General features: G+C 43.3%; 1 protein-coding gene across 7 annotated transcripts in view; it reads left to right on the top strand.

Moving 5' to 3' along the window:
• LOC137426563 (UTP--glucose-1-phosphate uridylyltransferase) overlaps window positions 1-15,689 on the top strand; it is a 55,237-nt gene extending 39,548 nt beyond the window's left edge. For 6 of the 7 annotated variants that reach the window (XM_078779284.1, XM_078779283.1, XM_078779285.1 and 3 more), the window contains exons 9-12: window positions 5,029-5,226; window positions 9,936-10,178; window positions 11,054-11,158; window positions 12,487-15,689. In XM_078779284.1, coding sequence (XP_078635410.1) covers window positions 5,029-5,226; window positions 9,936-10,178; window positions 11,054-11,158; window positions 12,487-12,594 — 654 coding nt within the window. In that variant the 3' untranslated portion in view covers window positions 12,595-15,689. The remainder of the gene's footprint in view (window positions 1-5,028; window positions 5,227-9,935; window positions 10,179-11,053; window positions 11,159-12,486) is intronic. The other variant, XR_013623651.1, reaches the window with a different exon arrangement.
• The last annotated feature ends 1,333 nt before the right edge of the window (window positions 15,690-17,022 follow it).

The following is a 17,022-nucleotide window of genomic DNA, read 5'->3' as shown; positions in this document are numbered from 1 at the left end:
CCGAGTGGCCTAGCATCTAACCAAGACCAAGCCGAGACAAATGGCCTACGGGCCATATTTTAAAACATTACTAAGTCGAAAACGACAAACCTCACAAACACGAGACTTACCTTATTCTTTTCCGGACACCCTTGTCTTTCCAAATATCCACACGTATACGTAGGACCGATGCAGGAAACCTGTCTGGCGATGGTCTGGACTATAGGTTCTCAAAGTGGTCCCTACCGCCACCCAGTGGGCGCTGGGAACTTTCAGGGGGGCACTCGAGAGTCCACGGGCGGTAGGGGGGCGCTGGCAATGATTTGGGGGGCACTGGCAATTTAGAGGAGCAGCGGCGATTTGAAGCGCTCATTGGGCTTCCTGCAGTCTGAACAGGTTACCCGGCGCCATTCGGCAAATTGGCCATCCAATCGACGACCACATTCTTTCCCCCTTCGTATGGTTTTTATGATCACATATTCGCTGATGTCGTGTAGGTATTTTCTTGTCCATACATGCTCACGCAACAAACATGATAGTGTGTGACCCCAGCGAAATACTATTGGCCGCCAATGCGGCCAATAGTACAACACTAATTTTTGTCACGTGGTGCCATTTCAACCAATCGGCTTGCAAGAATCTTTTTATGCGGGATATAATACACTATATTCGTGCTGGACTATTCAACATGCCTGGTTCAACTTTACAGCCTAGCCTTGCCAGCACAGACATTGGGCAAGGTATGGACAGTCAGTGTTAGCGCTGGTGTTAGTCTTTCGACAATTTGGCTTGTTGATTTCGTTATTCAAAAAACCTTCACGTCCGGTTGGCTTCAAGATGTCGGCCTCAAAGAAAAAGTGTCGTCAGTGTTCCTTTGAATACATCAAGTATGGATTCAGTCCATCTCCGACGAACAAACAGTTACCGATGTGTTTGTTGTGTGGTATCACGCTGTCCAATGAAGCAATGAAACCATCTCGACTGAGCGAGCACATGAGTAAAAAGCACAGTGGCAAGGCTCGTGCAGAGGTCAGCTATTTCCAATCGCTGAAAGAGAAATTTGAGAAGCGACCCACGGTAACGACGATGTTCAAAGCCAGCCAAAAGCTCGTGGATAAAGGACTGGAAGCGTCGTATAAGCTGTCATTGCTCATCACCAGATCTGGAAAACCGTATTCAATCGGTGAACAGTTGATCAAACCAGCTGTTGGGGAAGTGATAAAAACCGTTATGGGCCAGGATCCAAATCTAGTTCTCTCGTCGATTGCGCTCAGCAATGATTCCGTGGCCAGGCGGATTGATGAAATGTCATCAGATGTAGAAGATAAGCTGTGTAGTGAGCTGAGAAGCACACACTTCGCCATCCAGCTGGATGAGTCCACTTTGCGTGACAGTGAAGCTCTGTTACTCTGCTACGTTCGCTTCATCCGTGATCAGGAAATGGTGGAAGAAATGTTGTTTGCCCGCTCTCTCCAGACCGATACGAAGGGTTCTTCCATCTTCCAAACGTTGGAGAAGTACTTTACTGATAAGAACATACCGATGGAGAACATTCTCGGGGCACCAGCGATGGTTGGCCGCCAGCGTGGTTTTATTGCGCTTCTGAAGAACCAGGTACCGTCCGTGTTCGCCATTCACTGTGTCGTGCACCGCCAGCATCTTGTAGCAAAAGCTCTCAGCACCAGACTTCATACATCACTCCAAACAGTAATCAAAGCAGTGAATAAAATCAAGGTGTCATCTCTGCATGATCGGCTGTTTCGTCAGCTTTGCCAGGAGAACGATGAGGCATTCGAGCGGCTCCTGTTGCATACCGAAGTTCGATGGTTGTCCAAAGGCGCTTGTTTGACCCGTTTCCATGCCCTCTTCTCAACAGTGGTCGAGTTTCTGTCGGAAATTGATACGGAGCTATCGGAGAAAGTGAATGCGATTGAGCATGATGTGGCTTACCTCACGGACATATTCAGTATACTGAATGATGTCAACAAACAACTCCAGGGTGACCATATGACGCTGATTAAAGCAAAGAAAGTGATCGGCGCGTTCGTAACCAAGGCGACTCTGCACAGGGAAACCCTCGGCCGCAGAGATATGTACCACTTTCCCCAGTTGGCAAAGGAAACTGCTGTTGCTGATGAAGAGCTGCTCGTTTATTGCAATCACCTTGAGAAGATTCGTGGAGATATGGAGCAGCGTTTCAGAGTCATGCTAGAACTGTCGGTGCCAGCATGGGTGATCAACCCATTCAAATGTGACATTCAAGATGTGAAGCGCGAATTACAGGACGAAATTACCAACCTCCACAATGATGATGAGGCGAAGGCAACATTCTCGCAGCATGAATACGGCAAATTCTGGATTCTGGAGCGCGGCGAATACCCCGCAATGTGGACAGAGGGTGAACTGCTGCTGATGGCGTTCCCCACATCACACCTCGTTGAAAGAGGGTTCAGCGCCGTGATGGTGCTGCTGACCAAGTATCGAAACCGCCTTGACATTACCAAGAGGGGTGATCTGCATCTCTACCTCACTGAGATGGAGCCAGACGTTCGTAATCTCGCAGCGAGTCACCAGGCCCACCCTTCACACTAACGGTATTTGGGCCTGTGATAACAGATTCCCAGTTTGCCTCACCTGGACCTGTTCTGCTGAAACATTGTAGGTCGTGCAAAATAAAATAAAAAGAAAAGTAAAATAAAGTAAAATATTATTCAGAAAATATTTGGCTTCTGTCATTTTTGCTTCCTATCTACATAAATTCTGGGTGTCCGACCATGAACGATAGGACAAGGGGGGCATTGGGCCGGTCCAAGAGGGCAGAAGGGGGGCGGTAGTCCAAAAACGTTTGAGAACCACTGGTCTAGACTCAGCTCACGTTCCCTGTTAATTGGTGAACAGTCTCACGAGGTCAAAATCAACTTGCTGCTAAAGAACCAGCGATGTGACTGGGCTGACGAAGATGGCGGACTGCCATTTTGGTAAGGCTTTTTTTTATTCTTTATTTGTTATGAGCACCTCTTTAATCACCTTCAAAAAGGGTGTTTCAACACACCCAAACACCCCGTTTTCATTCATGCAGTCTCTTGGAGTTCAGGAAGGATGCATGCAAAGTTTGGGGCTGCTAGGTTTCATGGTTTTGGAGTTATGGAGGACACACACACACACACACACACACACACACACACACACACACACACACACACACACACACTGATTGTTATTATTAAAGATTTGTTAAAATTACTCCAGCCTCTTCTATTATTGATTAACCAACCGTATTGTGTATTTTAATTCTCTACACACACAGACCCTGGTGTTGGGCTAGCGGCTAGGGTGCCAGCTTAGGATCCTAGGATCCTGGGTTCGAATCCCGGTCGATCGCTGAATTAACGCCAGGGGGGTTGACTCAGCCTGTCATCCTTCCGAGGTCGGCTAATTGAGTACCAGTTCACTGGTAATTCCCTGTTTGTCGTTAAAGGCGGCAAAAAGGGTTGGCGTCAGGAAGGGCATCCGGCCATAAAACATTGCTTCAAAAAGGGGACCAAAAAAACAACAACAACCACAGTTCCCGAAAAAGGCCAACCCCTGCTTTGCGGGGAAAAATGGCCTCTAAAGGTGGTTTTTGTTTTTTTACACACACAGGAAGGGTCATTCCTCTTTGGGGTATATAGATTACAGTCTCTCTATGATCGGGTCTCAAGAACATTGGGTGTGTTCATTTACCAAGTTTCTTGTGGAGGGATCGCCAAGTGGTTTAAGCATTCGAGCAAGCATTGCATTCAAAACCGTTAAACGGCTGGCTTGGCGAGCGCTAGCTAGCTGCTTGGTAAAGGAGCACAACCCGAGCTTCTCCCTTTCAGTTTCGTGTTAAACAGAAGGAGCGAGTTTCAAAAGTTCGCTACAATAAATGCCACGTTAGTGGCAGAAAGGACCATGTTATTAAGCCAACATTTGTAGGGTATATAGAGTACAGTAGATCTTCGCTCAGTTTTGTAAGTAAACCTTACTTCACGGATGTCGGGATTCCTCCAAATTTCTTCATTTAGTGTTATAAAGAGCACGAGCGACTGTTTAAAAAGCTAAGCATACGTGTTTGTGGTTTATAATATTTTTACTTCCTGTCGAAGCCGTTGCTCCCACGGAAACGCCATTATAACTATAAGCTATTTATACATGTTATCACTGCAGGAAAAACGCCTTGGGGAAGTGGGACATTATTAGTATTAATATTGTATTATAATAACATTAACAATATGCGATTATCATTAATTTTGTTATTAAAAGTGTCTTTGGAAAAACACCACCATAAATCTTCTTTGGAAATACGCCACGATAAAGCTAATTTAACATTGATATACACCTCAACGTGCAACCCCATTGACGGCAATGATGGGCAAACCCGCTTGGGGGGAGAAAACCCCCGTGGGGAGGGGGGCAAATGAATGCGCCGCTACAACCTTCATTGTGTAACCCTTCGTCATCCTGTCAAGTTTGGTTGAGATTGGATAAGTAACGACAGAATGTATTGGCTTCCAAAAATCATCAGACAGACAGACACAAATGGCGTATTTTAGTATGATTATTTGGGGATAGAATGGGGGTGGAAGTGGAGCGTCTTGTGACTGACTCTTCAGCCATTGAATCTGTATAATCCAGATGAGGAATGATGCTATCCATGTCGTAATTTTGTGATGCTGTTTTCAAAAACTCCACTGCAGTAATGAAAGCCATGATAGAGATAATCGGTTATTTAGGTCATCATCCTTGATTCTGGTATAGTTTGTTGAGCTTTCAATCGCAAACTTTCTGTATTGGGAGAGTAATATTTGTCATTCACCTGTTTCAGTAGTAATGTAATATCTGAAAGCCTCTTCTGATGCTGAGATGTGCTTACCCCATGTTTTAGAATCTAAAAATTTAGATGCTTGGGCTCTAAACTGAATTGAAGTTTAACCAAATCAATTCCTTTTAAGGCTTTGCCTGCTCTTCACATCTCCACACGTCCCATGTCGAGATTTTGTGATAATACAAATTTACCCTGCACGGCAGGGTGGAACTCTGATCCATTATGAAGGCAAGTTGCGACTTCTTGAGATGGCACAGGTACCATATGAGCACGTTGATGACTTCAAGTCTGTTTCCAACTTCCCCTTTTTCAACACCAACAACCTCTGGATCTCCCTGGCTGCATGTGAACGTCTCCGTCGCACCAACAGCATCAACATGGAGATAATTGCAAACCAAAGGGTCAGATTTACCTCTGCTATGATGTTTCGTGCTGGTTCTGTGTAATTATTAGTTATTACCCTGCCAGAGGGTAGGGTATTGCATTTGGGGGTGTTTGTCTGTCTGTTTGCACACAATCTGCTAAAGTAGGCCACAAACGCCACCTAGTGGTAGCCAGTAGTACACGTTCTATTTTTTTTTTCAACCGAGTATCTCTTATAAAATATGTACAATTGAATGTGAGTATGTCAAAAAGTATGTACAATTAGAACTTCTATAACACCACAAATACCAAGTTCTGCCGAGGGTCTGCACTCTGAATGTTCGTTCTAGTTCGGCCTCTCCTTATAGGATAGGGGAATGTTTATATACGTGTTGTAAGGTTTGTTTCTACATTTAGTCCCGCCCCCTTTTTTAAATGGTACCTCAAAGTATCTTTGACACATAGAAGTACTAAACCACCACTTAGATTTTTTTCTTTCTTTTTTTTTTTTTTTTTTTTCCTGCCAATTTTTGAGCTATATCTTTCCAGCTTTCATCTATATCTTTTCAGCTATATCACCAGCCAGCTGGGACTTTCTGAATGAAAATTTGCATCAATAATGGGAATAAAATGTATGCGGGGTTGACGTGTTTTTTTTTCACTTTGACCTAATTTTTAAGGTAATGTCCTAATTATTGATATTTTAATATTTTTCACCATACCTTGACAAAGGTTTGTCCTATCTTTTGCCCTCCCTAGATGGCCTTGAGTAAGGCGCATTTACATTTGGGGTTAATCATACCCCTCCGGGTTAAAGGTCAAGGTCAAATGACGGTCTGAAAAAAAAAGAAGTGTTTTTTGCCAATGCGGAATCTCAAAGACCGCTTGGCCTTCCAAGATGTTCTTGCAACATAATAGTGTAACTGCATTGAAGTTGTGCACCTAATACCTGATACTTGATTTGTGTCCTTGACCTACCTTTCGGATTGTGATCTAATTAACAAAAAACACCTTTTTGATCATAACTTCTTAAATAATTTCCTCCGATTTTCATGATGTTGAGTTTTATGGCTAGATTGTAGATGGGGACACATTTTCTTAATTTGCACTCTTTCCCTAAATGTTGAAGGTCAAGGCCATTATTAGATCATGGATGCCGGGGGAGGACCCTTGGCGAACACTTTATGGTCGCAGATATCTGGTTAACACGCTAAGCAAAAAGCGGGGTTACACAATTGGTTCATGTCCGTCTGTCTGTCTTATCGGTTTATGATCAAGGAACAGCTTATTTGAATTGAATGTTCCATTTTGAACATGCATCGGAAGACAAGTTTGACGTTTTGCCATATTTTGGCTCTGAATTTGTTGTGATCGCACATGCCCAGAGGAGTGAGATTATATTTTTATTCTGTTGACCTGGCTGTTAAACAAAATTGAAAATCGTTCCAAGCAGGAAACTCAATTTATAAAGACGTTATATAAAATAAAAATAAAACCACCTTTAGAGGCCATTTTCCCCGCAAAGCGGGGGTTGGCCTTTTTCGGGAACCGTGGTTGTTGTTGGTTTTTTTGGTCCCCTTTTTGAAGCAATGTTTTACGGCCGGATGCCCTTCCTGACGCCAACCCTTTTTGCCGCCTTTAACGACAAACAGGGAATTACCAGTGAACTGGTACTCAAACAATACACAAACACAGGGAAACACAAACAATACAAATAACTAATGTCATGTGTTAGATAGGGTGACGTAATTGACACTGGGTAAAACAACGGTAAAACCTGGAATTTATTTTTTTATACACCTTTAACCCTTTATTTAAATTGAATTATATACTTGAATGCTTGAGAACACATTGTCTTGTGTGTATATATATATATATATGTGTTTGCATATATATATATATATATATATATATATATATATATATATATATATATATATATATATATATATATATATATATATATTGTATTATAATAACATTAACAATACTAGGGCATGCCCGTACTATATTATATATATCTAAAATTATATCCCCACCCTCTATTTACATGAAATGGTTTGGTCCATTCGCAAAGCCAGTAACGACCACAGAACCCCCCCCCTCTATTTACATGAAATGGTTTGGTCCATTCCCAAAGGCAAAGCGAACGGCGAACGGCTAAATCGCCATAGCTCGGTAACTACTTGTCCGATTCTGAATTGGGAGAATGTTTTTAAAGTGCGCATAAGAAATCGAGAAATTATTATTTTCTCCGGAAGAAATCGAATTACGAACCGTAATGGTGCACGCGCTCGGCTCGGCTCGCTCTCACATCGGCCACGCCTACGCAACAACGTGTTCTGTGATTGGCTGCCGGAAGTGCAGTCTTCACTGTCCGGAAGGTCGCATATCGCAGTTACGATGAATCGCTAATTAGTTTTAAAACATAGTTTAACGCCAACATAGCGCCAACGTAGTTTGCCAACGTGAAATAAATGAATACGCTCTCAAATGTGCCGTCCGAGGCAGAGTCTGTTCGCCACGTTCGGCACACGTGAGAGCTCGCTGCTCTCTGATTGGTTGAATCGTTTTTTGGACATAGCTCGGTAACTACTTGTCCGATTAATTTCAAACCTTGAAAAGGCACATCCTCGGGTCCCCAGCAATATACCTGGCAAGTTTAAAGTATATCGGACCCGTGGTTGTCGAGAAACAGCGGTCACAGACACACAGACACACAGACATACAGACATACAGACATACAGACATACAGAGATTACTGGAATTATAGATAGATGCGATTATCATTAATTTTGTTATTAAAAGTGTCTTTGGAAAAACGCCACCATAAATCTTCTTTGGAAATACGCCACGATAAAGCTAATTTTATATATATATCAATATATATATATATATATATATAATATATATATATATATATATATATATATATATATATATATATATATATATATATATATATATATATATATATATATATCTATATATATATAGTCACGTGAAAAAGTAAGTACACCCCATGTAAAGTTTTTACTTTTTCAACATATTTCAACATACAGCTATTTGATCTTCATTTCAACAATACTGATAGATAAAGGTGATATAATATAACAAATATCATGAAACATTTACATTTTGTAGTCCATTGTATAATTTAAATAAACATAAATGCAAATTTCGCATGTGGAAAAAGTAAGTACACCCTTGGCTCCAATAGGTGGTATTGCCCCCTTTGGCAGAAACAACCTCAAGTAGGCGTTTCTTATAACTGTCTACCAGTCTCTGACATCGACTGGGAGAAATTTTTGCCCACTCCTCTATGCAGAATTCTTTCAGCTGTGCGATGTTTGAGGGGTTTCTTGCATGAACAGCTCGTTTCAAATCCCCCCACAACATCTCGATGGGATTTAGATCCGGGCTTTGACTTGGCCATTCCAGAACCCTCCATTTCTTTCTTTTCAGCCATTCCTTGGTGGATTTACTGGTATGTTTAGGGTCATTGTCATGTTGCAAGGTCCACCTTCGGTTGAGCTTCAACTTTCTGACAGATGGCCTCACATTATCCTCAAGCACCCTCTGGTACAATGAAGAATTCATAGTGGATTCTATGATGGTGAGCTGCCCAGGCCCTGATGCAGCAAAGCTGCCCCAAACCATAATATTTCCACCACCATGCTTTACAGTTGGTATCAGGTTCTTGTGGTCAAATGCTGTCTTTGGTTTTCGCCAAACATGTCTCTGGTACTGTGGCCAAATAGCTCTACCTTTGACTCATCTGTCCAGAGCACATTGTTACAGAAGTGCTGGTCTTTGCCTAGGTGTTCATTGGCAAACTTTCGTCTTGCCCTGATGTTCTTTCTGGACAGCAAAGGTTTCCTCCTGGCACACCTCCCATGTAGATCAAATTTGTGCAGCCTCTTTCTAATGGTAGACTCGTGCACTTTGACATCAACAGTGGCAAGAGCTACCTGTAGGTCCCTTGATGACATTCTGGGGTTCTTAGAGACCTCTTTCAGCATCTTGCGGTCTGCTCTCGGGCTGAACTTGCTGGGGCAGCCTGGCCTGAACAAGTTGGCAGTTGTTTGGAATCTTCTCCACTTGTAGATGATCTTCCGGACAGTCGAATGATTGATTTCAAATTGTTTGGAGATCTTTTTAAATCCCTTCCCAGACTCGTAGGCATCTATAACCTTCTTTCTGAAAGCCTCAGAGAGCTCTTTTCATCTAGGCATGGTGATGCCGCACACTTCAGCAACAAAGAGCAAACCAACCTAAATGTCTGAGGTTTAAAGAAGACAGGTTCCTCCAAGATCCTCTATAACGATGTTCTAGTCATTTGCACCTGAGCTGGTGCACCTGATTCTAATTTTAGGTATTTGAAGTAGTGATAAATGTCGGGGTGTACTTACTTTTTCCACATTCGAAATGTGCATTTATGTTTATTTAAATTATACAATGGACTACAAAATGTAAATGTTTCATGATATTTGTTATATTATATCACCTTTATCTATCAATATTGTTGAAATGAAGATCAAATAGCTGTATGTTGAAATATGTTGAAAAAGTCAAAACTTTACATGGGGTGTACTTACTTTTTCATGTGACTGTATGTCGCAATACTTTTTTTTATTTGCTGTAATCAAAAGCTCAATAAGGTATGAATTTGCTTCTGAAAGGGAATTATATAGTTATAAGATTTAAAATAAATGTTTTCTATCCGCTGTCTCCCCAACGCCGGTAGACTCTGAGCAATGGGCTGAACTGCCTACAACTGGAGCGTGCCATTGGAGCCGCGATGAAATGCTTTGACAATGCCCTCGGAGTTACTGTGCCACGCTCTCGCTTCCTTCCCGTCAAGAAGACCTCGGACCTGCTACTTGTCCGGTCAAACTTGTACGCGTGTCGTGCTGGTGCTCTGCACCTGAATGATCAGCGAGAGTTCCAAATTATTCCGCTCATCAAGTTGGGTGACGAGTTTACCCAGGTACGTGTGCTGTGTCGTTCTGTTCAATTATCTAGTTGGCCAGAGTGACGGCGTTAACTTGCCTGCTCTATGAAAGACACCTCGAGGATTGTTAATGTTCACTGGATAATGTCAGTAGCCGGGAAACCCGATTTGATGCCTAGCTGAAGGATAACGCACTGCCTGTGATTTATCAGACTAGTCCACAAACCTACCTGTCGCAAGTAAGAAGCAGATTCTGGGACACGACCTCCTGTTAAAATTTGCCAATAACACAGAGCGTTGAAAATCACCTCCCATAGCCTAGTGTTGGCTTAGCGGTTAGGTTGCCGGCTTGGAATCCTTGGATCCTGGATTCGAATCCCGGTCGATCGCTTAATTAACGCCAGGGGGGTTGACTCAGCCTGTCATCCTTCCGAGGTCGGCAAATTGAGTACCAGTTCACTGGTAATTCCCTGTGTGCCGCAAGAGGCGACCAACAGGGTTGGTGGCAGGAAGGGCTTCTGGCCATAAACCATTGCTTCAAAAAGGGGACCACGGTGCCCAGAAAAAGGCCAACCCCCGCTCTTAGGGGAAAAATGGGGTCGAAAGGCGATTCCTTCTTTTTTCCTTGAAAATCACCTCCAACGGAGCTAGATTGGAAGCAGCTGTATCAGACTAGAGTGGCGTCCCATACTCTATATTTCACATAACGGCCTTATACACTGCAATGAACTCTGAGCAACTCAAGGGGTTCACATTGGGAAGGCATTGGCCAAGTATTGGCATTAAAAGACGTTAAAAAGGTTCTCAGAAACTCTGATTGCTTCCACATGGTTCTATCTTTAAACGGACTTCATCCTATTGTCCGCAGCTAAAATAAACGTTTTCCACTTTTGTGTCTTGTTTTCTACCAGGTAAAGGATCTCCAGGCACGATTCGCAAATATTCCGGATCTGTTGGAGCTTGACCATCTGACTGTGTCTGGGAATGTAGCATTTGGAAAGGATGTTGTGCTGAAGGTGACCTGCCCACTGCACCTCCAACCTTTATTCTTTCCGTGCAGGCCGGGGAACACATAATGCTGCTTATAAACCATGCTTTCTTTCATTCTAACTCATTCTATACCATAATCTTGACACTCCCAGCATTTAAAAGCATGCCTCCATGTTTGTGGAATAGATTATGGTTTGTAACTACTAATCACGAGGCCTACTTTACTTATAACCACAAATTCTATCCTTTGCCTGTCCAACTCCATCACCATTCATATTGTGGAATTGAAAATTTCATTCATCTTGAATCTCATCGATGTGAGCCTTAGCATATACACCTACGTGTTTGTCTATACAGCATTACAGCACTATAAAAGGAGCCGTGCATGCATGCGTCCGTCTGACCGTGCGTGTGTCTGAGTTACCCCCATCGGTTGGACACTTCAACCGACTCCACAATTTCTATACTACGGACACCATTTTGGCACTTACTGCTGCGCAAAGTCAAAGGCCTTTTCGGAGCTGTCATATTCACAATCGCCATGCCCTCCCTATAAGTTTTCCCTTCAGTGTAAAATGACCAAGGCAACAGTTAAAACACTGTTGAACTGATTGGTGTCATGGGCCTTGTGAAGATAGGTCTCAGCAATCGAAGCAGCATTCTGTTGTTTATACACTGCCCAAATAACTGGCATTCTCTCAAGCAGCGCTTTTACTGTGGTGGGTACGCAAGTCCTTGCTAATATTTCCGACTATTTTCTCCTACAATTGTGAGTTGTACAGGCGATCGTGATGGGTTTCTGTGAAGGCGGTGATCGTATGATAGAGAAGCATAAAGTGTTAAACATTCTGCTGTTTCGTTGTGGGGATGCCCATTTGCTTTTGAGTGGGGGAATGGTGAGGAGGAGGGGGTGTAAAGATGGGGCTGATTTGGGATTGCGAGATTGAGGCTTTGGGGGGGGGGACAGGGACTGAGATCTTTCTGTGGGGTGGGAGGAGGGATTAGGAGTTGCAGTGGGGGTTAAGGCTTGAGGGTTGAGGCTTTTGAAGTAGGGAGGGGACTGATGCCTTAGGGGTGGGAGGGGGGAGGTGAGAACTTGGGTTGGTGATGGTGGGAGGGGAATGGGGGGGGGGGGGGGGGGAGTGGACGAGCAACGAAGGGACAGATTTTGGAGGGGGCTGTTGAGACCTTGGCAGGTGTGGGTGAGGATTTACGGCGGAGATTAGGGAGTTGTTGTGTGTGCGTGTGCGTCTCAGTCATTATAAAAGGGGGGGGGGGATGGGTAATGCAATGACCCGACCCTGTGGGTAATGTGCTAGTGTCTAAGAAGGTGCGACCTTCATTTCTCCCGCAGGGCACAGTGATAATCATCGCAAACCATGGACATGAGATCGTCATCCCATCAGGCTCGATCCTCGAGAACAAAATCATTTCGGGAAACCTCACTGTCATGGACCATTAAGATCTCGTACTGCTGCATACCTTCCTCAAAAGTTATGCCGCTTATCAAGGTGCAAGAGGATTGGGGAGGGAGGAAGAAGGGACGACGTTGAAAATCTTTCTTCCTGTATTGCAGGTGTCCACCTGCCTGGCTTTCCACCCACGTATAATGTCCATTTAGAGCATCCCAAAAACAAATATTTCGGTAGAGTTAGATGTTTATTTCTTTCTTTTGCCTCGTTATTTCCAATGTGGTGATTTTGAGGAGCATTTGAAAGGTGTTATTGCTTCTCGTGAGCCTGATCCGGATTTTAGAGATGCCTCTCCTGCTTAGGCAAATACTATCATTCCCATGACTTCAAAAACACTTGAACCACCTGCGCTTGTTTTCCTTTTCAACATTTAAACCACTTCGAGTTCATCAAACAACTTTGGTAGATGAAGTTATTATTGTGCTCTTAATGTTATTGTTTAGCTATTTGGGAAACTGGTACATACCGACACATTCATTATCCCCTGTTCATGTCCCAGAGGGTGGGGACTTGGGGTCACAGGTGTCAAAACAGAAGTTGTTTTTTTTTTCACTCTAAATTTGATGTTGGGTCATTCCTGGTGGAACATTTGCTTCAGATGGGAAGCGTCCGGGTTTGCGATGGCGCTCCATCGACTCCGCTTGATGTTAATATTTGTGGGGCTGCTTTTTCATGAATACTATTCTTGCTTGCTGTTTAGGGAAGTGCCACTTTCATTCATGTCCTGCATACTTGTACACGTTCAGGTGACGCCAAAAATGGTACTTCCGGTTGTGCGGCCTAACGCTAAAAGCGGCGTCTTGGTGTGCCGGTCCGATGTAAACGTTTCTCGTTTCGTTTGGTTTGTTTTTTGTGAACTTTGGGGATTTTCAAGAATATTCAATTAGGGCATTTAAAATGATTATCCGATGAAAAAGTTTCTCAAGATGCGCCCACTTACAAATCGAAACTTTGGCACAGTTGACATGTTTCTTTTGTAGTCTGGAACCGCCTTTAGAGGCCATTTTTATAATGGCGTAGTATGATAGAGGCCATGTAGACCAAACCAAATCATAGACCAAACCAGACGCCATGTAGACCAAACCAAACCATAGACCAAACCAAACCATAGACCAAACCAAACCATAGACCAAACCAGAGGCCATGTAGTATGATATAATGAGAATTATTACCGTTGAATTGTGCGAGTACACAATACAGGTGATTCCTAGTTTCGTTGTGCTTTGTTGTTAATGATAACGGACCAAGGTTTTGATGTCTTTATTTCAACATTGCACAACAACGAGTTATTTGCCTGTTAACCTGTTTATCATGCTGTTAGCGTTGAGTTTAGGGTTGTTTATCCCTAACTTTTGTTTTAATTGTTAAGTTTAGGGTTGTTTATCCCTAACTTTTGTTTTCATTGTTAGGTTTAGGGTTGTTTATCCCAAGCTTTTGTTTTCATTGTTAGGTTTAGGGATGTTTATCCCAAGCTTTTGTTTTAATTGTTAGGTTTAGGGATGTTTATCCCAAGCTTTTGTTTTAATTGTTAGATTTAGGGTTGTTTATCCCAAGCTTTTGTTTTCATTGTTAGGTTTAGGGTTGTTTATCCCTAACTTTTGTTTTCATTGTTAGGTTTAGGGTTGTTTATCCCAAGCGTTTGTTTTAATTGTTAGGTTTAGGGTTGTTTATCCCTAGCTTTTATTTTAATTGTTAGGTTTAGAGTTGTTTATCCCTAGCTTTTGTTTTAATTGTTAGGTTTAGGGTTGTTTATCCCTAGCTTTTATTTTAATTGTTAGGTTTAGAGTTGTTTATCCCTAACTTTTGTTTTGTTAGCTCACTTGGAACTTAGTTCCGCTTGTGGGATGGCGCGTCATCGGTCCGTAAACACTTGAAACTTCTTCTCCGAAACTGCTGATGGGATTTTGACCAAACTTACCTGAAATTATATTTCGCATGTTGCAACTGAAGTTGGTTGACGACATTTTTAAAAATCAGGGTGTATTGGGGGTCAAAGTGGGTCCAAGTTTGGCCCACAAAATAGGTATTTGCTTTCTTCTCTGAAACTACACACAATTTCGATGAAACTTGACCATAACCTTCACCACCCGTGTTGTACCAAAGTTTGTTCACGGCATTAAAAAAAAATTGGGTCCTAGTGGGGTATATAGGGGGTTTGACCCCCTAAAATAGGTATTTTTTTTGTGTTTAAAGTCTTATGATTATGTTGGTATGATTCTACATGCTGCCCTGTCTCCTAGCAACCATTGAAACTAGTTTAAAATACCATGATACTGTTTAAAATACCTTTAGTCAGCGTAGTATACTGCTTTATTCTACCAGGTGAGCGCCCAGGGGTACCAGGTGAGCGCCCTATTATAAAAATAATAATAATAAAGGAGTCTTATCAAGAGAGTTAAGAGTCAAGCAGAGTCATCAAGCAGAGTTAACGACCCTCATGGCGCTTTACATTATCATGCGAACGCACACACACCGCACACACATACACAAACATACACATACACAGACACACCTTCACTCTTGCCCTATTCCTCTCCCTCCCCATTCAAAACCCACATATGTGTACTCTCCCCTCCTCCTCCCCCGCACACGTACACAGACATACTCTCGATCTCTGTCCCACCTCAAACCAAAGGGAAAACAGGACTTGGACTTTGAAAGACTTGTGAAACAGATAGGTTTTGAGGGAGGTTTTAAAGGCAGGAAGAGAGTCAACATGTCGAACAGAGGAAGGCAAGTCATTCCAGAGCAGAGGTGCAGCAAAGGAAAAGGATTTCTCGCCAAATGACTTGGTGCTGGTGCGCGGCAGCTCTAAGGTCATAGAGTCGTCGCTTGAACGAAGCCGTCACCGAGATACATGGAGACCGGAGCCGGGCTGGAGCCTGGACGCGCTGGTGACCATCAACCATCTACAATCCCCATGTGAGTGTGTATGTGAGACGGGCCCGTTTGTCCTGGGGTATTAAGAATAAGACTGTTTAAGGCTGCCCTGTGTAACTGCTTCTTCCTCTTCCTATCCTGTACATTTCTTTCGTTTCCTCTTCTCCTTCTTGTAAATTGTTAATAAATCGCTTTGTTCTTCCTATTTTCTGGGTTTCCTCTCCATCCGATCGCATCAGTCTTTTCTCCATTGGGTAAACGTGGCACGATCGGAACCGCCATAATCGGGTTTAGTCCTTGTTAACGGCCCAAATCGCGGCTCGCTTCGCTCGGCGTGTCCACTAACGCCGTGGTTCGGGCGGGAGTTATTTCCCTGCTTCACGGTCGGTGTTAGTAATTAGGTATTAGGACTAAGTTGACCAATAACCCTACCTAATACCGACCGGAAGGAGCGTATAACTTCCAGGACTCGGGTCGGCCAGATAAAAGGACAAGGGGATTAACCCCCCCTTGATAAGGGGAGATCCTAGATCCGTCCGATCCGAGATCGAGCGATCCGTCCGAGCTCCACACAATGATTTATAACATCATGTACAAATTTTGTATTGCACACGAGCAGAGACAGGCAGCCAGTGTAAAGATTCAAGGAGCGGAGTAACATGGTCAGACTTCTTCGCCTTACAGACAAGACGAGCGGCAGAGTTTTGAACCTTTTGTAACTTATCCAAGAGAAACTGAGGGCAGCCTGCATACAAAGAATTACAATAGTCTAGCTTTGAGAGGACAAGGGCACAGACCAGAGTTAGAGCAGCCTGAGGAGTAAGAAAGTGGCGAATGGATGCGATCTTTCGCAGCTGAAAGTATGCTGATTTGCAAGTTTGAAGTACTTGCTTGGAAAATGTCATGTTACAGTCGAAAACCACACCAAGGTTCTTGGCCGACGAAACAAAGTTTACATCGGTTTCATCAACATGAATAGTGGTAGGAAGTGAACATTGTAGAGGACATCTGTGCGATCTTACAATCGTAGACTCTGTTTTAGCATCGTTCAGCTGAAGTTTGTTTTGGGTCATTCACGTCGGCAATACAGCCTTCTAACACTTCAACAGTGGGCACGATTTGTTGAATCGTGCTTCCTTTGTACAGCTGATTGTCGTCCGCAAAGGCGTGGTGATCAACTGAATGTCTGGCAACAAGATCAACTAGAGGCTGAGTGTACAAAAGAAAGAGGATAGGTCCCAGGACAGCCCTGGGGAACGCCAAAGGAAAGCGGAGAAGGGGCTGATTTCTGGCCATTGACAACAACTGTTTGCACTCTATCAGTAAGATAGGACATCAGCCAAGAAAGGGGAGTACCAGTTATACCAAATGTGAGTTCAAGACGACGAATTAAGACACCATGGTCAATCGTGTCAAAGGCGGCAGACAAGTCCAAAAGAGCAAGAACGGAAACCTTACCACAGTCGAGAGAGGTCAGAAGATCATTGGTTATTCTTAGGAGAGCGGTCTCGGTGCTATGGCCTGGTCTATATGCTGAC

The sequence above is a fragment of the Myxine glutinosa genome, chromosome 5, assembly GCF_964187855.1.
Source record: "Myxine glutinosa chromosome 5, kmMyxGlut1.1, whole genome shotgun sequence".
Taxonomy (NCBI): Eukaryota; Metazoa; Chordata; class Myxini; order Myxiniformes; family Myxinidae; genus Myxine; species Myxine glutinosa.
The sequence above is the reverse complement of the archived record's forward strand: the minus strand, read 5'-3'. Positions and strand labels throughout refer to the sequence as shown.